At 42.3% G+C, this 23,490-nt stretch overlaps 1 protein-coding gene across 3 annotated transcripts in view; it reads right to left on the bottom strand.

Annotated features, from left to right (window-relative positions):
• Positions 1–23,490, bottom strand: part of nipbla (NIPBL cohesin loading factor a) — a 529,062-nt gene that overhangs the window by 41,797 nt on the left and 463,775 nt on the right. For all 3 annotated transcript variants that reach the window (XM_060834051.1, XM_060834059.1, XM_060834067.1), the window contains 3 exons: positions 15,365–15,555; positions 14,020–14,127; positions 4,943–5,143 (listed from right to left, as the gene is read on the bottom strand). In XM_060834051.1, the coding sequence (XP_060690034.1) occupies positions 4,943–5,143; positions 14,020–14,127; positions 15,365–15,555 (500 nt within the window). The remainder of the gene's footprint in view (positions 1–4,942; positions 5,144–14,019; positions 14,128–15,364; positions 15,556–23,490) is intronic.

Genomic DNA, 23,490 nt, shown 5'->3' with positions numbered 1-23,490 from the left:
ATCAGCTTTCTTCACTGCCTGCTGTACCTGCATATTTGCTTTCATTGACTGATATACTCCCCCTTTACCTAACTTGAGTCTATTTAGATAGTAATCTGCCTTCCTGCTCTTGCCACCAAAGTGGATAACAACACATTTATTCACATTAAACTGCATCTGCCTGCATCCGTCCACTCACCTAGCCTGTCCAGGTCACCCTGTAATCTCCTCACATTTCACCCTACCATCCAGCTTTGTGTCATCAGCAAATTTGCTATTATTACTTTTAATACTTTCATCAATATCATTGATGTATATTGTAAACAGTTATGGTCCCAGCACCGCACGTTGTGGTACCTCACTGGTCACCGCCAGCCATTCCGAAAGGGACCCGTTTATCACTACTCTTTGCTTCCTGTCAGCCAGCCAATTTTCAATCTAAGTCAGTGTTTTGCCCCCAATACCAGGTGCCCTAATTTTGCTCACAAATTTCCTATGAGGGACTTCAAAGGCTTTCTGAAAGTCCAGGTACACTACATTCACTGGCTCTCCCTTGTCCATCTTCATAGCTACATCCTCAAAAAAATTCCAGAAGATTAGTCAAGCAGGATTTCCCCTTCGTAAATCCATGCTGACTCTGATCAATCCTGTGTAAAAAATGAGGTCTGCAGATGCTGGAGATCACAGCTGCAAATGTGTTGCTGGTCAAAGCACAGCAGGTTAGGCAGCATCTCAGGAATAGAGAATTCGACGTTTCGAGCATAAGCCCTTCATCAGGGGGCTTATGCTCGAAACGTCGAATTCTCTATTCCTGAGATGCTGCCTAACCTGCTGTGCTCTGATCAATCCTGTTACTGCTATCTAAATGAGTCTAATTTCATCTTTTATAATTGACTCCAGCATCTTTCCCACCACAGACGTTAGGCTAACTGGTCTATAATTTCTTGTTTTCTCTCTCCCTCCTTTCTTGAAAAGTGGGACAACATTAGCCACCCTCCAATCCTGCAGGAACTGATCCTGAATCTATAGAACATTGGAAAATGATTACCAATGCGTCCACAATTTCTGGAACCACCTCCTTAAATCCCTTGGGAGGTAGACCATCAGGTCCTGGGGACTTATCAGCCTTCAGACCTAGTAGTCTATCCAAAACCATTTCCTGCCTAATATAAATTCCCTTCAGTTCATCCATTACTGAACTGAAGTCCTTAAGTCACTATTATATCTGGGAGATTGCTTGTGTCTTCCCCAGTGAATACAAATCCAAAGTACCTATTTAACTCTTATGCCATTTCCTTGTTCCCTAAAACAAATTCACCAGTTTCTGTCTTCAAGGACACAATTTTAGTCTTAAAAAAAAAGCTTTTGCTATCCTCCTTTATATTTTTGACCAGTTTGCCTTCATACCTCTTTTTTTTCCCTGTGTATTGCCTTTTCAGTTATCCTCTGCTGCTCTTTAAAAGTTTCCCAGTCCTCTGGCTTCCCGCTCATCTTTGCTATGTTATACTTCTCTTTTATCTTTATATAGTCCTTAACTTCCCTCATCAGCCACAACCGCTCCTGCCTCCCCTTAGGATCTTTCCTCCTCTTTGGAATGAACTGATCCTGTACTTTCTGCATAATATCGAAAAATATTAGGGGAATGTGTAGGGGAATCTAATCTAATAGAAAAATACCTGCCATTTTGTTCCTGCTAGGGTTTTGAACCACTGAACTTTGGCCATCTCCTCCCTCAGAACTCCATAGTTCCATTTTTTCAACTGCAATTCTGACACTTCTGATTATCTTTTCTCCCTCTCAAACTGCAGTTTAAAACTCATATCAATGGTCACTATTTCCTAATGGCTCCTTTACTTCGAGGTCCCTGATCAAATCCGAGTCATTGCACAACACCAGGTCCAGAATTGCCTTCTCCCTGGCTTAGCTTAGGATTCATTATGCTGTTTTCTGAAGGACTTGATAGCAGAGAGCAGATAGGGAGGGCAAGAATGAGGTAGGAGACTCAGGGAACTCATACCATGGACGTCTAAGAGGCTTTACTATTCTTTGCAATCCAAATGAGTGATGAAACTGACTGACTATATACATGCTCCCTATTGCACATGGAAAACTGAATAGCTTTAATATTCTGCAGCCCATGCAGCCAGAGGAGTTGACTGCTGCTGTCTGTAGTGTTGGTCACAACATCAAACAAGAGGTAGTTCCAGAAGGAAGAGAAAGGGAGTACCCAGCATAAAAACAAAGGTAACGACATTGATGAGAATAACCAATGCAAAATATAGAGTTTATATCAAACTCAAAATCCCATCTAATTAGGCACTGAAGCTAGTGATCACTCGAAGCAGATTCCACTGATGAGAGTCCAAGTGCAATATAGCAGTCTCAGTGAAACTAACACAGGCTAGTGGAATGGGAAACAAAAGCATAATAGAAATATTCAGCAGATGAGACAGTATATGTGCTGAAAAACCGAGTTAATGTCTCAGGCTGAGGTGACCCACATTTTAACTTAAGACCTATGCGCATTCTTGATATAAGAATGAAGGAGCTTAGGGCTAACATATATCCCAAATACTGTCCATTTACTAACTACCATTCAGCATCAAGTTATTCACGAATAATGTTTCTGAAGAAAACTGTCTCTGATGGTAACATAGACAGTATGATAGAGAACAGATATGCAAGCTGATCATGAACTGCTGTAAAAACAACAGGGTTGTGGAAATGGGTGATTATAAATTTCCTCAATATTCACTGGTATCCCCTAGTGCCAGGGACTTGGATGAGGCAGGATATATATTAAGTGCATCCAGGAGGGCTTCGCAACATAACATGCAGGTAATCCAAATTGGGAAGAACAGAATTGGAGCTGAAAAATGTGTTGCTGGAAAAGCACAGTAGATCAGGCAGCATCCAAGGAGCAGGAGAATCGACGTTTCGGGCATAAGCTCTTCTTCAGGAATCCAGCATCTCCAACATCTGCCATCTTCACTTTTACCCCAAGAGTAGTATTAGACCTTGTTTTGGGGGATGAGCCTGGTCAGGCGATCGAAGTTTCGGTGGAGGAGCATTTTGGGAACAGTGATCATAATTCCATAAGTTTTAAGATAATTATGGATAAGGATAACACTGGTCATTGGGTCAAAGTGCTAAGTTGGGGAAGGCTACTTCAGGCAGGGACAGGGGAAATTAGATTGAGGGTGGTTGTTTGAGAGTAAATGCACATCTGACACATGGGAGTCTTTTAAAGGCCAGTTGACCAAAGTTCAGGTCGAGCATGGTCCTATGAGGATGAAAGATAAGAATGGCAACATTCAGAAACTTTGGATGACAAGAGATATCAAAAGGTTAGTCACAAAAAAAAGTCTAAGAGGTGGGAAGAAGCAGAAAAGAACTTAAACAAGAGATTAGGATGGCTAGAAGGGGTCTCGAATTGTTCTTGGCAAACAGGATTAAGAAGAATCCTCAGGCATTTTATACCTGTTATAGTAGCAAGAGAGTAGCTAGGGTAAGGGTAGATCCACTCAAGGACACAGCAGGGAATTTCTGCATTGGAAAAGGCAGAGGAAGTGGGTAAGATCCTTAATGAGTACTTCATATTGATATTTTCCAAGTGGGTGCAAGAGAGGTTTACCATGATGTTGTGTGGATTGGAGTGTATTAGCTATAAGGAGAGGTTGGACAAACTTTGAGGTTGTTTTTGCTAGAGCATCACATACTGAGTGGTGACTTGATAGAAAAATATAAAATTGAGGTATGGATAGGATGGATAGTCAGATGGAAATGTCAAATTCTAGGGAGCAGAAGTTTGAGGTGAGAGGGGGAAGTTTTAAGGAGATGCTCCTGTGTCTGCATGGGTTTCCTGCGGGTGCTCTGGTTTCCTGCCACGATCCGAAGATGTGCATGTTACACATATCGACCATGCTAAATTGCCCATAGTGTTCAGTGAGGTGTATGTTAGGTGCAATAGTCAAGGGTAAATATAGGATAATAGGGGGAGGGAAATGGGCCTCTGTGGGTTACTCTTCGAAGGGTTGGTGTGGACATGTTGGGCTGAAGGGCTTGTTTTCACACTGAACGGTAAGAGCTTAGAAGGCACTGCCGGGGAGGTGATAGAAGCAAACAAGAGGCACTTAGACATATGAATAGGCAGGGAATGGAGCGATAAGGATCACGCATAGCAGATGGAATTAGTTTAGAATGGCATTGTGGTTAGCACAAAGGGCTGTTTCTGTGCTGTACTATTCTAACCTCCACGTCCTTCGATCTTTATTACTTTAGGGGATACAAGTCACATTTATGCATCTGTTCTCAGATTTGAAGCCTTTAGCCCCACTATCATTCATTTTTAACCTGCATTGCTACCTAGCTAGGATCAGTATATTCTGCCAGAGAGTGAGGCTTCCAGAATTAAATGCGTTACATCAACTAGATTCTTGCCAAGATGAAGCAAAACTTGCTTCCATCACTTCCCATCGACACGACTTACTCTAACGCTGTATCAACTTTATATTCATCGTTTATGATGAGAAACTGAGGCCCCAGAAGAGATCGCTACACAGCATCCTTTATAACTCTCCACCAATCAAGAGCACATAGCTGGACACAGACTAAACCCAGCTCCTCTCTCCTACTTTAAGTTTTACATTTATGTCCATCTTTCACGTCTGCTCATTCCCTTCAATTTCATATCTATATCATCCTCACTTGCTATCATTATGCTATTCAATTTCAGTTAGAATATCTCAATGTTTGTATCCCTTTTTACTTTGGTGGTACAGGTTCCTAATTTTTTTTCATCAATTTCTGCAGTGTGTATTTCCTTGGAATAGTCCAATTCTAAAGGATTAAGATACAAAGTAACAGACAGATGCTGGCGCCACATTATACTGGTTAACGATAGCCACCCTACTGAAAATGAGGCAGAGTGCCATCTGCCAGGAACCCAGACATACTGACTCACCGCACTGTCATCAAACAGGTTAAGTAAGGCAATGAGGAATGCACGTCGATGTTGTCGGTTTCCTCGGATCATGCTGTAGAGGTGTGAACACAAAGCAGTCACGTTCTCCTCCTGCCTAAAGCCACGGATTAACTCCCTTGTCTCAGACTGGATGGACTGTTGAAGCTGGTAAGACATCTTCATCCCTGCTACTGCTTTCATCTGGAAAACAAAAAGAGTACAACGATCATCACCTCTTACCTCACTAATTGAAATATCCGCATTTCGATGCGTGGCAGAAGGTTAAACTATAGTTAAATTTATAATGATACTAAGTAACATTACATAAACATGCAGCACAGAAGATAGCCATCCAGGTATCTAATTCCTTCCATATTCTGAGCTTTACCCATAGCTTTTGTCTCCAAATGTTTATCCAACCTGCTTTTGAAAATTACTGAATCTATCTCCATTAAGTTTTAAGATGGAACAATAAAGATTATTGGAACTTATTGTCGAAAACGATATTTTTTTATTTCTGTACTCAATTTTTTTTCTTTACTATTTTAAAAGTCTGTTCCCTCTGGTTACAGACTTCCAGCTAAATTAAATCCCAACATTTTAGACCATTAATTTTTCTTCATCCTTTTCTACAAAGGAACATAATCCCAGTTTTACTTGTTTTTCTGCAAAAGTGGACAACTTCAACTTGGTTGCCACTTCCACAGAAAGGCATCCTTCTTGAAGGACGACCAAAACTATACACAACGGTTGAGTGGTTTATAAGAGGTTTAGCATAATTTTCTTGCATTTCGTTACATATTTGTCTTAAGAAAGATCCAAGTTGCTTTTTATTTTCAAACAACACATTTGTCAACTTGCTTTGCCAACTGGCAAGATTTGAATGTGAATAAATGTCATCCTAACATTGTGTGGCATGACAACCGGCAAGTTTCAGGGGTCAAACAGGACGCGTACTAGTGATCTTTTTCAAATACGGGCACGCAGTAAACTTAAATTGATCGCATAATATGATTATTGGCTTGGCACAGCAAAAGGAAATTAAGGGAAACATTGTTCTGAACCCTCAGATATTTCAGTTCCTGCAAACCCTTTCCAAATTCAGCATTTCATTTATATTGCATCTTCTCTCTTTCTCAAAATTCAACACTTCACACTTTGCTATATTAAATTGCTTCTGTGACATTTCACTAATTCATATTCACGTCTTCCTGAAGGACATAACCAGGAATTACTATGTCTACAAGTTTTGTATCACCTGCAAATCTTGAAATTATTCATAAAGTCAGAAAGTCCTACAGCAGGGAAACAGACTCTTCAGTCCAACCAGTCTGTGCCGACCATAACGCCAAACTAAACTAGGCCTTCCTGCCTGCATTTGACCCATATCCCTCCAAACATTTCTTATGTTGTTACGATATGGAGGCGCATCTTTTTTGTTACTTAAACAAAACATTCCGAAAAGCTCACCTCGCCTCAATCTGTTAAAATATGAGTGAGAGAGAACTCCAAAGTTCCACTGTTTAAAGAAAATGACAATTTCTTTAAAAGTGAACATTAAACAAAAACTATTCACAAATCTAAGCTCCCCTTTCTCTTAAATACTTACCATCTGCCTCCACTCTATAACAATATGCTTTTCCAATAAGACACATTAAGATTATGTTAGCTTAATCTCAAAATCACAGCCTTTTGTCTTTTCCACTGTCTTCAATTTTCCTGCTGCTGACTGCCCTATGTCATTGCCTTTCTTTTTACTGTATGGTTCACATGAAAAGGTACCTTTGATAACGAGTGCGTTCTAATTTCTTTGACAGCAAGATGTTAGATGGGCAATTAGTTGTCCAGGAGTTTGTCCCTCTATAGCAGTTGCTTTCTGACCAATTTTCAAAATATCTGCATTCTTATACTGATAAAGAGAAAGTGAGGACTACAGATCAGAGTCAAAAAGTGTGGCGCTGGCAAAACACAGCAGGTTTTGTCCGAGGAGCAGGAGAGTTGATGTTTCGGGCTCAGATGCTGCCTGACCTGCTGCGCTTTTCCAACACCACACTTTTTGACTGCATTCTTATATATCCTAGGGAGACGTGGCTGAGAGATAAATGGGACGGGGCACATTCCTGATGAAGAGCTTATGCTCGAACGTCGACACTCCTGCTCCTCGAATGTTGCCTGATCAGCTGTGCTTTTCCAGCGCCATACGTTTTGATTCCCAAATCCTATACTCAAAGATCTGAGCAATGAAGGCAAGTATGCTAAACACCTTAACCATCCTGTCCACATGTGATGCAAACTTTAAGGAATCATGTACCAGAACCCCGAGGTCTCTCTATTCTACAACACCACCTAAGACCCTACCTTTAATTGTTATAAACTGTGCTCATTTATTTTGCCAAATTCAATACCTCATTTTAATCCAAATTAAACTCCTTCTGTTACTCTTCAGCCCAACTGATCAAGATCCCTTTGTAATCACAGACAACCTTTGTCACTGCCCACTATGTCACCAATGTTCGAGTCATTTGCAAAATTACTAACCATGCCTTCTATATTCTCATCTAAATCATTTAGATGAACCACAAACAAAAGCGGACCCAGGACCGATCCCTGTGGAACACTGCTGGTCATCGGCCTCTAGTCCAAAAACCAACCCTCCACCACCATCCTCTAGCTCCTGATGTTAAGCCAATTCTTAATTCAATTGGCAAGCTTACCCTGAATCCTGTGTGATTTAACTTTACCAATTAGTCTACCATGTGGATCCTTGTAAAAGGCTTTACTAAAGTCCAAGTAAACAATGTCTACCATTCTGTCCTCAGAAATTTTCTTGGTTCCTTCCTCAAAAAACTCCAAGTTTGAGAGATTCAATTTCCCTCGCACAAAACCATGCTGACTATCCCTAAGCATTCCTTACATCTCCAAATGCACATAAACCCTATCATTCAGAATCACCCCCAACAACTTACCCACCAATGAAGTCAGGCTCACAGGTCTATAGTCCCCAGGCTTCTCCTTACATCCCTTTTTAAACAAAGGCACAACATTAGCGATGCTCCAGTCATCTGGCATCTCACCCACATTTATAGATGATGCAAGTATTTCTTCGTGGGTCCCCACAGTTTCTTCCCTAACTTCGGACAACATCCTGGGATGTGCCAGATCAGGTCCTAAAAATGTATCCACTGTTACATGTTCTAAGACCTCCAGAACTTCCTTTTCTGCAATGTGAACAGTTTTTAAAACCTTAAAATTTAATTCCCCAAGGTCTCCAGCCTCAATTCCTTCCTACACAGTAAAAACTGACCAGAAATAGTCATTTAATATCTTTCCCATCTCCAGTGGTTCAACACAGGTCCCTGAGCGCTGATCAGGGTCCCCTAGAACTTTGTGGGAAGTGAGGGAAGTGGTTGCTGTGTCCCTTGCTGAGATATTTGTATCACTGATAGTGATGGGAGAGGTGCCGAAAGACTGGAAGTTGGCTAATGTAGGCTGTTACTTAAGAAAGAGGGTAAGGAAAAGCCAGGGAACTACAGACCAACAAGCCTGATGTAAGTGGTGGATAAGTTGCTGGAGAGGTTCTCAGGGACAGGATTTACATGTATTTGGAAAGGCAAAGACTGATTAGGGATCGTCAAGATGGCTTTGTGCATGGGAAATTGAGTCTCACTAACTTGAAGTTTTGAAGAAATGACAAAGAAAATTGAAGGCGGTAGAGTGATGGACGTTGGCTATATGGATTTTAGCAAGGTGTTTGGCAAGACTCTGCACAGTAGACTGGTTAACAAGGTAGATCACATGGAAGCCAGGGAGAGCTAGCCAGCCAGCCAGTTGGATATAAATTTGGTTTGAAGGTAGGAGACAAAGGATAGTGGAGGAGGGTTGCTTTTTTGAATGGAATCTGTGACCAGCAGTGAGCCGCAAGGATAGGTGCTGGATCCACTGCTTTTTGTCGTTTATATAAATGATTTGGATGTGAATATAGGAGGTATGGTTAGTAAGTTTGCAGATGACACCAAAATTGGAGGTGTAGTGGACAGCGAAGGAGGTTATCTGGGAGTACAATGGGATCTTGATCAGGTGGGCCAATGATCCAAGAAGTGGCAGATGGAGTTTAATTTAGATAAATGAGAGATGTTGTGTTTTAGCAAGACAAATCAGGGCAAGGGTTCTACACTTCATAGTAAGGTCTTGGGGAGTATGCCGAACAGAGACCTTGGGATGCATGTTCATAGTTCCTTGAAAGTGGAGTTACAGGTAGATAAAGTAGTGAAGAAGGTATGCGAGCCTTTTTTGGTCATGCATGAAACTAAGAGTTGGGAGGTCATGTTCGGCTGTTCAGAACATTGGTATGGCCATTTTTGGAATACAGTGCTCAGCTCTGGTCTCCTTGCAATAGGAAAGATATTGTGAAACTTGAAAGGGTTCAGAAAAGATTTACAAGGATGTTGCTAGGGTTGGAGGGTTTGAGCTATAGGGAGAGGTTGGAGAGGCAGGGGCTATTTTACCTGGAGTTTTGGAGGTGGAGGGGTGCCTGATAGAGGTTTATAAAATCTTGAGTACCCAAAGTCTTTTGCCCATGGTAGGGAAGTCCAAAACTGGAGGGCATCAGTTTAAGGTGAGAGAGGAAAGGTATAAAAGCGACCTGAGAGGTAGCTTTTTCACACAGAGGATGGTTTGTATATGGAGTGAGCTGCCAGAGGTGGTGATGCAGGCTGGTACGGTTACAGCAATTAAATAGATATATGATTAGGAAGGATTTAGAGGGATATAGGACTAGATTAATTTTGGATATTTGGTCAGCATAGAAGAGTTGGACTGAAGGATCTGTTTCGATACTATGTACAGCTCTATGACTCTATAACTGAACAATTGATTTAAAAATGACTTTAGTGCTCCAACAGGCAGCATTCAATCCTGCCATAAAAAAAACTCACTCCAGAGCCGTCCACATTTAGGCCTCTCCAAACACAGCTCCGTTAAAAAAAAAACTCTCCTCCACAATTTAAAACAAACTGTTCACCAATGTTAAAAAATAACTCTCCTCCTATCTGTATAGCTAAGTCCAGGTCTATATCAAAAAGAACAGTGGCCTCAATACTGACCTCAGGGAAATAATCATTTATACCTCCTTTCATCCAGGAAAGAAAACACCACTCAAGTTCCCGCCTCAGCCAGCTTTGTGAAGGCCACTGCAAACAGCACGTATCTTAATCATGTCTCCTGTCTGTATGATAAAATCACTTTTAGGTCCTCGACTGACCTCACGCTCATAGAATCATAGATCATAGCATCATAGAATCCCTACAGTGTGGAAACAGGCCTTTGGCCCAACAAGTCCACACCAATCCTGCCCGTATCAGTGGTGAACTCTCCTTCTTTATGGTCATTTAAGCGGGCATTGGATAGGCATTTGGAAGTTATTGGGCTAGTATAGGTTAGGTAGGATTCGGTCGGCGCAACATCGAGGGCCGAAGGGCCTGTACTGCGCTGTATCCTTCTATGTTCTATGTAATCCTCCGAATCGTATCCCACCCAAACCCATTCCTCTATATTTACCCCTGATTAATGCACCTAACCCACACATCCCTGAACACTATGGGCAATTTAGCATGGCCAATTCACTAACCTGCACATCTTTGGATTGAGACATGGAACTGGAGCACTTGGAGGAAACCCATGCAGACAGGGGGACAATGTGCAAACTCCAAACAAACAGTTGCCCGAGGCTGGAATCGAACAACTGAACCATTGTGTCAACCTCTCATCTTCTATTTTGTTGAACCTTCATAAAAGACTTTAGGATTCCCTGTTATCAGTTCTCTGTGTTTTACATTCTACTTAATTCTTAACCACATTATGGACTGGTACTCACAACCTTCCCAATTCAAATTTCTTTTACCAGCTATATCTTTAGCTATCCAGCAAGCTCCCACTTTCAAAGACCTTTCTCGCCCCCTCTGATCATTTACTATAATCACCTGAATTAGATACAACAGGGTGGTGGTGATGGGAGATTTTAATTTTCGAAACATTGACTGGGATACACTTAGTGTCAGAGGTCTGGATGGAGCAGAATTTGTAAGAAGCGTCCAGGAGAGTTTTCTAGAACAGTATGTCAATAATCCGATGAGGGAAGGGGCCATACTGGACCTGGTATTGGAGAATGAGCCTGGCCAGGTGGTAGAAGTTGCAGTGGGGGATTTATTTGGGAATAGTGACCACAATTCTGTAAGTTTTAGAATACTCATCTTTGTCAATGAGAGTGGTCCTAAGGGAGGAATACTAAACTGGGCCAAGGCCAATTATATCAAAATGAGGCAGGAGCTGGGAAATGTGGATTGGACACAGCTATTTGAAGGGAAGTCCATCTTTGCTATGTGGGAAGCTTTCAAAGGTAGGTTAAAGATCATGCAGGATAGGCATGTTCCTTGAAAGCAAAGGACGGGAAAGACAAGATTCGTGAACCGTGGATGACAGGAGAAATCATACAACTAGCCAAGAGGAAAAGGGAAGCATACATAAGGTCCAGGCAGCTAAGGATAGAACGGGCCTTGAAGGAATATCGGAAGGGTAAGACCAGTCTTATACGAGGAATCAAGTGGGCTAAAAGGGGTCATGAAATAGCTTTAGCTAACAGAATTAAGGAGAATCCCAAAGCATTTTATTCTTATATAAACAGGTGGGTAACTAGAGAAAAGGTTGGTCCACTAAAGGATAAGGAAGCAAGGCTGTGTCTCGAACCTGAGAAAATGGGTGAGATTCTCAATGATTACTTGGCATCAGTGTTCACTAAGGAGGAGGACATGATGAATGCTCAGATTATAGTTAGAAGTTTGATTACTCTGGATCACATTGACATAAATAGGAAAGATGTGTTGGGTAGGCTAGAGGATATTAAGGTGGACAAATCCCCAGAACCAGAGGGGATCTATCCCAGGTTGCTGAGGGAGGCGAGACAGGAAATAGTTGGGTCCCTGACAGTTATCTTTGTAGCATCCTTAAACACAGGTGAGGTGCTGGAGGACTGGAGGGTTGCTCATGTTGTCTCCCTGTATAAGAAGGGCAGTAGGGATATTCCCGGTAACTACAGACCAGTGAGCCTGACATCAGTAGTGGGGAAGTTGGAGAAGGTACTGATGAGTAAAATCTATTTATATTTGGAAAAGAATGGGCTTATCAATTATGCACAAAATCATGTTGTCTGAGATATCATGCCGTACCAACTTAATAGAGTTCTTTGAGGAAGTGACCAAGGTGATAGATGAAGGAAGGGCTATTGATGTCATATACATGGATTTCAGTAAGGCATTTGATAAGGTTGCCCATGGTAAACTAATATAGAAAGTGAAGTCACATGGTGTGCAGGGTGTTCTAGCTAGGTGGATAAAGAACTGGTTGAACAACAGGAGACAGAGTACTAGTTGAAAGGAGTTTCTCAAAATGGAGAAAGGTGACCAGTGGTGTTCCACAGGGATCAGTGCTGGGTCCACTGTTGTTTGTGATATACATAAATGATCTGGAAGAGGGCATTGTTGGTATGATCAGTAAGTTTGCAGATGACACGAAGATTGGTGGAGTAGCAGAAAGCATAAGGGACTGTCAAAGAATACAGGAGGATATAGACAGACTGGAGAGTTGGGCAGAAAAGTGGCAGATGGAGTTCAATCCAGGCAAATGTGAGGTGATGCATTTTGGGAATTCTAATTCTAGAGCGAATTATACAGTGAACGGAAGAGCCTTGAGAAAAGATGATGAGCAGAAAGATCTGGGTGTTTAGGTCCATTGTACCCTGAAGGTTGCTGCACAGATGGATAGAGTGGTCAAGAAGGCATATAGTATGCTTGCCTTCATTGGACGGGGTATTGAGTATCAGAGCTGGCAGGTCATGTTAAAATTGTACAAGACATTGGTTCGGCCGCATTTGGAATAATGTGTTCAGTTCTGGTCGCCACATTACCAAAAGGATGTGGACGCTTTGGAGAGGGCGCAGAGAAGGTTTATGAGGATTGCCTGATATGGAAGGTGCTAGCTATGAAGAGAGATTGAGTAGGTTAGGTTAATTTTCATTAGAAAAAAAGGAGATTGAGGTGTACAAAATCATGAAGGGTATAGAAGGGTAGATAGAGGTAAAGCTTTTTCCCCAGGGTGAAGAATTCAATAATGAGAGGTCACGCTTTCAAGGTGAGAGGTGAAAAGTTTAATGGGGATACACGCGGCAAGTACTTTACACAGAGGGTGGCGAGTGTCTGGAACGCGTTGCCAACAGAAGTAGTAGAGAAGGCATGGTAGATTCATTTAAGATGTGTCTGGACTGATGCACGAGTAGGTGGGGAGCAGAAGGATACAGATACTTAGGAATTCGGCGACAGGTTTCGACAGTACATTTGGATCAGCTCAGGCTTGAAGGGCCTGTTCCTGGGCTGTGAATTTTCTTTGTTCTTTTTTGTTCTTAGACACCTATTCAACTCCCATAAATTAAAAATCATCCAGTTAAATAGCTTTACCCTCAGCCTTTTTAAATAACTTCTAATTCTAAACTGATCAGCATTTATTTAATTAGAGGCAGAAAAAGAAAACTACAGATGCTGGAATCTAAAGTAGACAAACAGGAGGCTGGAAGAACACAGCAAGCCAGGCAGCATCTAATGCCTGTTCCAACCTTGGGACATTTCACAACCGGTTTAATGTAGGAATTGCAGGAGCCCATTTATGAACAGCAAGGTCATACAAAGTGAGATACATGAACTGATATTTTCTTTGTGTACTATAATATTAGTTGAAACAGAGAATAATAATTATCATGAACATTTGTCTTTTTATATTGTGCTCCAAGGTCTTTTACACCAATCAGAGAAGGTGACTCTGGGCCTCGGTTTGTCATTTCATTGGGAAAGTGGCACCATGACAGCACTAAAACATTTCAGTACTAAAACTTCTCAATTAGATGGTCAATTCTGTCAAGCAACACTTGAACCTACTAACTTTTGACATGGGGAGGAATGCCTATGCTGAACCAAAGCTGACACCTTAATGACTGTTAATTCAGAGTAACCTGGCAAAGGGAGGGAGTCACTTACATGTACAAATCCTGTGTACTTTTTATCTATTTCCACCAGCTGTTGATCTGATTTGTTGCGCATTGTCGATTCTGGATCTGTCCCAATGGCAATCAAATATGGCACACACTGTCCAAAGGAAACAAACAAGGACATGAAAAGGAAGCACTTGTAAATCGTGAAAACTGGTGCACAGCCTCCATAATACTAGAAAGTGGAGACTCTTAATCCACTAATGCCTATACACTATACAGTCACTGAAAGGTTGGACAAACCACCATTGCTGTAACAATGGGACAGAAGCAATGATAGAACACTCACCAGTGCCTAAATGAGAGTAGAACATCAGTGAAACTTATGACCATATCGGATAGTGTCACTTCCTTGGCCAATATTTTGTGCACTAACCATGTTGCCATTGAACACACTGTTATTGCACCGAAAAACTATATGTCAGCTACTCTCAAAAATTATTTCAATAGCAACAACCTACCCAGTCACCTCCACCAGGAACAAGGAGCTGTTGCGAACACAATAACTTCCAGGTCTGCCTTGAACTGGACACATAATGTTGCCATTCCACCATCTTTGCTTGGTCAATATTATGGATATATCATTGTTACATCAGCACCATTGCCATGAAGATGGAAACAGCTCAAGAAGGTTCTATGTTTAATAGTCTCATGATCAGTATAGGAATCATGGGTTATGGGGAAAAGACAGGCAAGAAGAGTCGAGGATTAACAGATCAGCCATGATTTTATTGAATGGCAGTGCAGATTTAATGGGCCAAATGACCTACTTCTGCATCTTATGGTCCAAGATCCACATCAACTTGGCGCAATTATGGATAAGCAAAAAAAAACATGCTTGGCGACAGGAAGACCTTGCCTGTTTCACTGGGCAGCTACATAGGTTGCTGAGTAGAGATCTGAGAAATGGTAGTACAGACTACATTGAACCACAGATAAATGGCACTGTAAACTGATTGACCAACTGCACTGGGCAATGTTACTGAATTGCAAAGCATTTGCAACATACTTGAGGTTTCTGCAAAAGCATCACGCAGAACCTTCAACAACTTTCTACAACTTATTTAAGACACACCCTTTCGATTAGTTATGATAAATCATTCACAAAGTTTTTGTTTTGCAAATAACAGAGTTTTTCAATAGGAAATTTTGATTTCAAAGAAACCCTGACAGAAATAATGGTGATCAGAAAAAAAGCACTTAGCAGAATGCTCAAAAAGAGTAATGAAGTGCAATGGTTGCAACAATGTTTAAACATGCTCTAAACATTTAATGCACATGAAATGGTAAAACAAGATGCAGCAATCACGGATGTCAACACAAACATAACTTACTTGGACAGGGTGGACCAATCCCTGGTTTAGCGTCAGAGCAATAACATTAAGTGCAAAGTGGCGCACAGGAGAGTGTGTGTGGAAAAAAGCTTCCAGAACCTGTTTGAGGTAGAGCTGCATGATGGAACTGCTCATCCCTGAGGAAATATCACCCATCTCCTTTAGATCTTCCTGTTTGGACACTTTCTTCCCTGTGAGAAAAGAAAGAGTTAATTCTACAGAGTATGCCTAATACGAATATTTGTTGCACTCCTCAAGGACATAAGAACTAGGAGTAGATCATATAGTATGTTGAGCTAATTCCACCATTTAATACGATGGCTGATTTTGGACTTCAACTTCACTTTCTTGCCTGCTCTCAAAATCCTACAATTCCCTGAGACAGCAAAAAATGTCCCTCCCCAAATTACATGAATTCAACTATTACTCCATGCTAAGATTGCAACATACATCCTCTATCTCCTGTGGTTACACCTTTTGCAAAATGGCTCTCTCATTTGCACACATCATATTTCCTCACTCTTCAAAGGTTGTATTCCATTTCAGCCAGAGACCAAGGTTAATATTTGTCTGGATTGTGTCAGTTTACCGCTTAGTGCTTTCAAAAAAATTAATAAGTAAAGGGATGTGGGCACTGCTGGTTGGCAAGCATGAACTGCCCATTTCCCGACAGATGAAGTTGATGAGCTGCCATCTTGAATTGATGCACTCCTCGAGGTACATCCACAATGTTATTAGAAAGGGATTTCCAGGAATCTCTCCCATTGACAGTGAAGAAACATTGATTTAATTACAACTCAATTTGGTGAGTGGCTTTGGAAAGGAGCTTACAAGCGATAGCATTCCGGTTTGCGTGTTCTAGATGTTAAGAGGTAACAGATTCAGAAGGTGTCACTGAGGGAGCCTTAAGATGTTGCAGTGCACCTGATAGACGATATACGGTGCTGCCATATGCGTTGGAGGTGGAGGGCGTAAGCACTGAAAGAGTTAGATGGAATCAAGTAGGCTGCTTTGTCCTGGATGGTAGCAAGGTTTTTGAATGTTGTTAGAGTTGGAGTTTTCTGGCCACGTCAGAGTCTGAAACTGGAGCAGTTCAGTTTCTTCTCTGCTCATTACTTCTCCGTTTAACTCTGTCGAACAGCCTTTCCTGTTCCTTTTTCTTTTGGTCTTATGCAGTCAGTTCCTGTTTTCATTTACCAACAGAAAAAGTGACTGAGCAGCAGCACTACTGATTGAGTTAATTGAGTCTTACAAGTATATAGCTGCTAGAATGGGTCTATAGACTAATCTAAGGATAAAGAGAGAAAAGCATATCTCACCTCATCCTCACCAGTCTGCCTGCTGCAGAGGCAGTTGTCCATGAATAGTATTGATAAGAGTGACCACTGCACAGTTCTTGTGGGGAAAAAGTCCCATCTTCATATTAAGGGAGAAAGTGAGGACTGCAAATCCTGGAGATCAGAGCTGAAAAATGTGTCGCTGGAATTTCGTAGCAGGTCAGGCAGCATCCAAGGAGCAGGAGAATCGACGTTTCGGGCATAAGCTCTTCTTCAGGAATGAGGAGGGTTCGCCTGCTCCTTGGATACTGCCTGACCTGCTGCACTTTTCCAGCAACACATTTTTCAGCATCTTCATATTAATACTAACCTGCATTGTGTTGTATGGCACTTTCACATTGCTAAATGGGTCAGACTTTGAACAGATTGAGCAATTCATGAGGTGCTGATGGCCATCAGCAGCAGCTGAACTGCACTTCAAAACCATCTGCAACCTCATGGCCCAGCATAATTACCATCAACACAGGGGATTAAGCCTGGTTCAAACGAGGAACTGCAGGAAGGTGTGCCAGAATTCAAACCAGGGCCCCCAGATCCTTAACTGAGACTATGAAGTTGCAGTCCAGTGCTGATACCACTAGGTTATCACCTCACCTCTAACAGTGCTATCAGACAGCACTTACTCAGCAATGACATATTGACTGACACCCTGTTTCGGTTCTAGCAGGATAACTCGGCTTCTGACCACATTACAGTCTTGAGTCATATGTGGACAAAAGAACTAAATTCCAGAGGTGAGGGGACAGCGACAGCCCTTGACATCAAGGTCATTTCTGACTGAATTGAGGGAATATACTCCAGTACTTGGAGTCATATCTGGCACAAAGGAAAATCCGAAAAAGAATACAGCACAGGAACATGCCCTTTGGCCTCTAAGCCTGCGCTGACACATTTTGGTCCTTTCATACTAAAACTAATCTTCATTGACAGGATCCGTACCCCTCTATTCACTTCCTATTCATGTACTCATTCAGGTTCTTGAGTGCTGCTTCCAACACCTTGCCTGGCAGCATGCTCCAGGCTCTCACTACTGAGAAAAACCTGCCTTGCATATCTGTTTTCAACTCCCCCCTCTATACCTTAAACCTGTGTGCCCCAGTTATTGACCTGTTCACCTGGGAAAAAGCCTCACGCTTTCCACCTCATCAATGCCATTCACAATCTTATAAACTTCCACTAGGTCACCCTTCAACTTTGTGTTCCAGTGAAAACCAACACAGTCTATCCAATCTTTCTTCATTGCTAAAATCACCCCGAACAGGCAGCATTCTGGTAAACCTTTTCTGTACCCTCTCCAAAACATCCAGATCTTTCTGGTAGTATGGTGGCCAGAACTATACACAATATTCCAAGTGTGGTCTAACTAAAATTCTATAAAGCTGCAGCATAACTTGTCCATCCTTATTCTCAATGTCCCCTCCAATTAAGGCAAACATGCCACTGGCCTTTTTCACAAGCTTATCTACCTGCACTGCCACCTTCAATGATCTGTGGACCTGCACACCTAGAGCCCCTATATAGCAATACTCCAAAGAGTGCTGCTATTCACTGTATAATTTCCACCTATACCTGACCTTCCAAAATACATCACCTCACAATTGTCTGGATTAAACTCCATCTGCCATCTTTCTGCTCATGCCTCCAACTGATCTATATCCTGCAGTATCCTCCGACAATCCTCCTCAACATCCGCAACTCCACTAATCTTTGAATCATCTGCAAACTTACTAATTAGACCAGCTAAGTTTCCTCCATATCATTCATGCAGACCAGAGGTCCCAACACTGACCCATGTGTCACAACCACTTGTCACAACCCTCCATTCCAAAAAGCATCCTTCCACCTCTACCCTCTGTCTCCTATCATTAAGCCAGTTTCGTATCCATCTTGCCAGTTCACCCTGATACATGTGACTCCACCTTTTGCACCTGTCTGCCATGTGGGACCTTGTCAAAGGCTTTACTGAAGTCCATGTAGACTGCATCAACTGCTTTTTCCTCAATCATCTTCGTCACCTTCTCAAAAAAACTCAATCAAGTTAGTGTGGCACAATCTTCCTCATGTCAAAGCATGCTGTCTATTGCTAATAAGTCCATTAACACCAAATGCATATAGATCTTCTCCCTGAGACTCTTTTCCAATAACTTCCTTACTACTGACATGAGGGTCACGGGCCTGTATCTTCCTGGAACATTCCTGCTATCCTTCTTAAACAATGGGATAACATTAGGTATTCTCCAGGCAAAAGTGAGGACTGCAGGTGCTGGAAATCAGAGTCTAGATTAGAGTAGTGCTGGAAAAGCACAGCAGGTCAGGTATGAACAATTCCTGATTGAAGGGCTTTTGCCTGAAACGTCGATTCTCCTGCTCCTCGGATGCTGCCTGACCTGCTGTGCTTTTCCGCACCAATTTAACCTAGACTTAGGTATTCTCCAGTCCTCTGGGACCTCAGCTGTGGCCAAAGAGGATACAAAGATGTCTGTCAATGCTCCAGCAATTTGTCCTCGTGCCTTCCTCAATATTCTGGGATAAATCCTATCAGGACCAAGGGACCCTGAGGTTTTTCAAGGCCAGACATTCCAGCTTCAGGATATCTCTTGGAGTTCCTCAGGGTAGTGACCTAGGACCAAACATCTTCAGCCATTTCATTTTAAAAGTCAGAAGTTGGAGATATTCGCTGGTGATTGCACAAAGTTCAACACCATTCATAACTCCTCAGATATTAAAGCAGTCTGTGTTCAAATGTAGTATTCCCTGGAGTATTCCATGTTCATCGCAGCATACATCACATCATCAGTGACAATGAGCACCTCACCAAGATCTTCCCCGCACCTCCTCTTCTTGCCTTCGAACAACCACCAAACATCAAATAGACCATTTACAACAAACTACCCAGCCTTCATGACATCTACCATAACATCACACAAGTCTGCTAAGGCAACCTCTGCAAGACATGTCATCAACACAGATACTAACATCTCACACCACATGTAGGGTAGATACTCATGTGACTCTGCCAATACTGTCTCTCTCATATACTCAGACAAGGATGCACCAAGTTATTGTATATTGGCAAGATGAAGCAGATACTACAACAACGGATGAGTGGATACCATGCAACAATTGCTAGACAGGGATGTTCTCTCCAAGTCAGGGAACACTTCGGCTGTCGAGGACATTCGGTCAGAGATCTTCAGGTAAATACCCTCCAAAGCAGACTTCGGGACACACAACAATGCAGAGTTGCTGAGTAGATGCTGATGGCCAAGTTTGGTACCCTCAGGGTGGCCTCAACCAAGACCTTGGGTGCATGTCACAGTACAGGTGATCCCACCTGTCTCACCCTCTCACCCACCTTGCCTCGCACCCTCTCGCCTTGCCCCTCACACGCAGCCCCCACTCGCTCGCTCTCTTCCCCTCACTCATACATACAAATCTACGGGGATGGATTTGCATTTGCAGATACATTCTATTGTGCTCAAAAAGCACACAATTTGTAGACAGTCCGCGTGTCATTTTATAAATTCCTGCTTTGGAAATAAGACCAGTTTGACTCCAAGTTAAAACACAGACAGATTCTAAACAAGGTCTGACACCTAAAATGCATTGCTTTCCCAAGGTGCCCCCTCCTGAATACACTGACAAAATATTTAGTTACCTTGGGGCAGTGACTTGAAAGAAATTCTGGGCTGTAGGTTTGATATTCAGATGTTTCATTACCTGGCTAGGTAACATCATCAGTGGCGACCTCCAAGTGAAGCGAAGCTGTTGTCTCCTGCTTTATATTTATATCTTTCTCCTGGATGGGGTTCCTGGGGTTTGTGGTGATGTCATTTCCTGTTCGTTTTCTGAGGGGTTGATAGATGACATCTAGATCTACGTGTTTGTTTATGGCGTTGTGGTTGGAGTGCCAGGCCTCTAGGAGTTCTCTGGCATGTCTTTGCTTAGCCTGTCCCAGGATAAATGTGTTGCCCCAGTCAAATTGGTGTTTTTTTCATCCGTGTGTAGGACTATGAGGGAGAGGGGGTCATGTCTTTTTGTGGCTAGCTGGTGTTCATGTATCCTGGTGGCTAACTTTCTTCCTGTTTGTCCTACGTAGTGTTTGTGGCTGTATCAGAACACTATTCCAACGAGCCACCACACACTGCAGCACAGATGAACTTCGAAAAACAGAGAACCACCTAAACGACGTATTCAGGAAGAACGGATACTCAAAAAACAGTGCGCAGATTCCTCAAGAACAAACCATGACAAGCAGACAAAACACAGCCAGAAACCGAGACCCCTCGGAATCCCAGTAGCACACAAACCCACCAACACTCTCAAACCAAAACGAACAAACTTAAAAGACCCAGTACAACCCATGGGCAAAACCAACGTCATCTATAAAATTCCATGCAAGGACTGCCACAAACACTACGTAGGACAAACAGGAAGTCAGCCAGCAGGATACACGAACACCATCTAGTCACAAAAAGACACGACCCCCTCTCCCCCACAGCCCTACACACGGATGAAAAAACCACCATTTTGACTGGGACAACACATCTATCCTGGGACAGGCTAAGCAAAGACATGCCAGAGAATTCCTAGAGGCCTGGCACTCCAACTACAACGCCATAAACAAGCACATAGATCTAGATGCCATCTATCAACCCCTCAGAAAACAACAGGAAAAATGACATCACCACAAACCCCAGGAACCCCATTCAGGAGAAAGATATAAATAGAAAGCAGGCAACTCTCTGTGTGGAGTTTGCACATTCTCCCAGTGTCTGTGTGGGTTTCCTCCCGCAGTCCAAAAATGTGCAGGTTAGGTGAATTGGCCATGATAAATTGCCCGTAGTGTTAGGTGAAGGAGTAAATATAAGGGAATGGGTTCGTTGCTCTTCGGAGGGTCGGTGTAGACTTGTTGGGCCGAAGGGCCTGTTTCCACACTAAGTAATGTAATGTAATGTAATCTAATCTAAGGAGTTGGCCATTCAACCTTTTGAGCCTGCCCTGCCTATCAATATGACTGATTACCCAACTCAGTACTCTGTTCCCACTTTCTCCTATACCCTTTGATCCCTCTCGCCCAAATCTAACTCCTTAAAAATATTGTGTTTTTGCTGCAACCACATTGAGGCAGATAATTCCACAGGCTCATCATTCTGTGGGTGAAGATGATTTTCCACAACTTAGTCCCAAAAGATTTGCTCTTTATTCATAAACTATGATCCCTTGTCTGATCCCCTTCTCCCCAATGCTTCTAAAATCCCGTGAATATGATGTAACGGACTCTCTCTCTCCTCGTCAGTTGTCATTCCAGGAATCAATTTGGTAAACCTTTGCTGTACTCAGTTTATCACAAAAGCACCCTTCCTCAGATAAGGAGATCAAAATTGCATACACTGTTCCAGGTTTAGCCTCACCTACTGACTACGTGCAGTAAGATATCTTTGTTGCTGTACTCACATCCAAGATACAGTTTGCCACTTTTACTGCCTGTGGCACCTGTCCACTTAATTTCTGTGCCTGATGCATGAGGATCATAAGACCATAAGATATAGGAGAAGAATTATACCATTCAGCCTATTGAGTCTGCTTCACCTTTCGATCATGGCTGAAATGATTCTCAATTCTCCTGACAACCTTCACCCCTGTACTAATCAAGAACCTATTTATCTCTTAAATATACTTGATATGGAAGTGCCAGCATTGGACTGGTGTGGACAAAGTTAAAAATCACAACACCAGGTTTTGTACAAATTATTTCAAATAAACCTGTTGAACTATAACCTTAACTATACTTAATGAGTTGGACTCCACAGTTTTCTGCAGCAATGAGTTCCACAGATTCACCATACCCGGCTGAAGAAATTCCTCATATTCCAGTTCTACAGGGTCGCCCCTTCACACTGAAGCTATGCCCTTGGGTTCTAGTCTCTCTTACTAGTCGACATATCTTCTCCATGTCGACTCTACCCAGGTCTCTCATATTCCATAAGTTTCAATCAGATCCCCCTCATCCTTCTAAACTCAAATACAGTCCCATAGTCCTATAATGCTCCTGTGATAAGCCCCTTATCCCCAGGATCATTCCTTTAAACTTCCTCTGGACCCTCTCCAACACCGGCACATCCATCCTTAAATATGGAGCCCAAAATGGCTCAAAATATTCCAAAAATGGTCTGAACAGAGCTTTACACAGCTTCAGCGGTACAATTTCTACATTGTGTTCCATCTGTCACATTTCTGCCGCCTCCCCACTTCCTCAATGAGACACCCACCTATCTTTGTGCCATCTACAAACTTAGCAAGAATGGCCTCAGTTTCTTTGTCCATGTATAATGTGAATATTGGTGGTTGCATCAGTATTTACACCCAGGTCTTGTTGAACATTTCCCCCTCTCAATTTGCAGCCAGCCATTCAAGCAATAATCCGGCTTCCTGTTTTTGCTATCAAAGTGGATAACCTCACATTTATCCACATTGTACTGCATCTCCTATGCATTTGCACACTTACTCAGCCTGCCCAAATCACACTACAATATTTCTGTATCCTTCTCATCCTTCCATCCAGCTTTGTGTCTCTTGCAAATTTTGAGATATTATGTTTAATTCACTCATCTAAATCATTATATGTTATTCTAAATAACTGGGGTCCTTGTGGCACCTCACTAGTCACTGCCTGCCAATTATTCCTACTGTTTCCAGTCTGTACACCAATTTGCTATCTAATTATGTAGGAGGGAGGGGTTCAGATCTGTGGGACATTGGGACCACTTCTGGGAAGGTGGGACTATT

This window comes from Hemiscyllium ocellatum, chromosome 2, assembly GCF_020745735.1.
Source record: "Hemiscyllium ocellatum isolate sHemOce1 chromosome 2, sHemOce1.pat.X.cur, whole genome shotgun sequence".
In the NCBI taxonomy this organism is placed as follows: domain Eukaryota; kingdom Metazoa; phylum Chordata; class Chondrichthyes; order Orectolobiformes; family Hemiscylliidae; genus Hemiscyllium; species Hemiscyllium ocellatum.
This window is presented reverse-complemented; position numbering and strand designations above follow the sequence as displayed.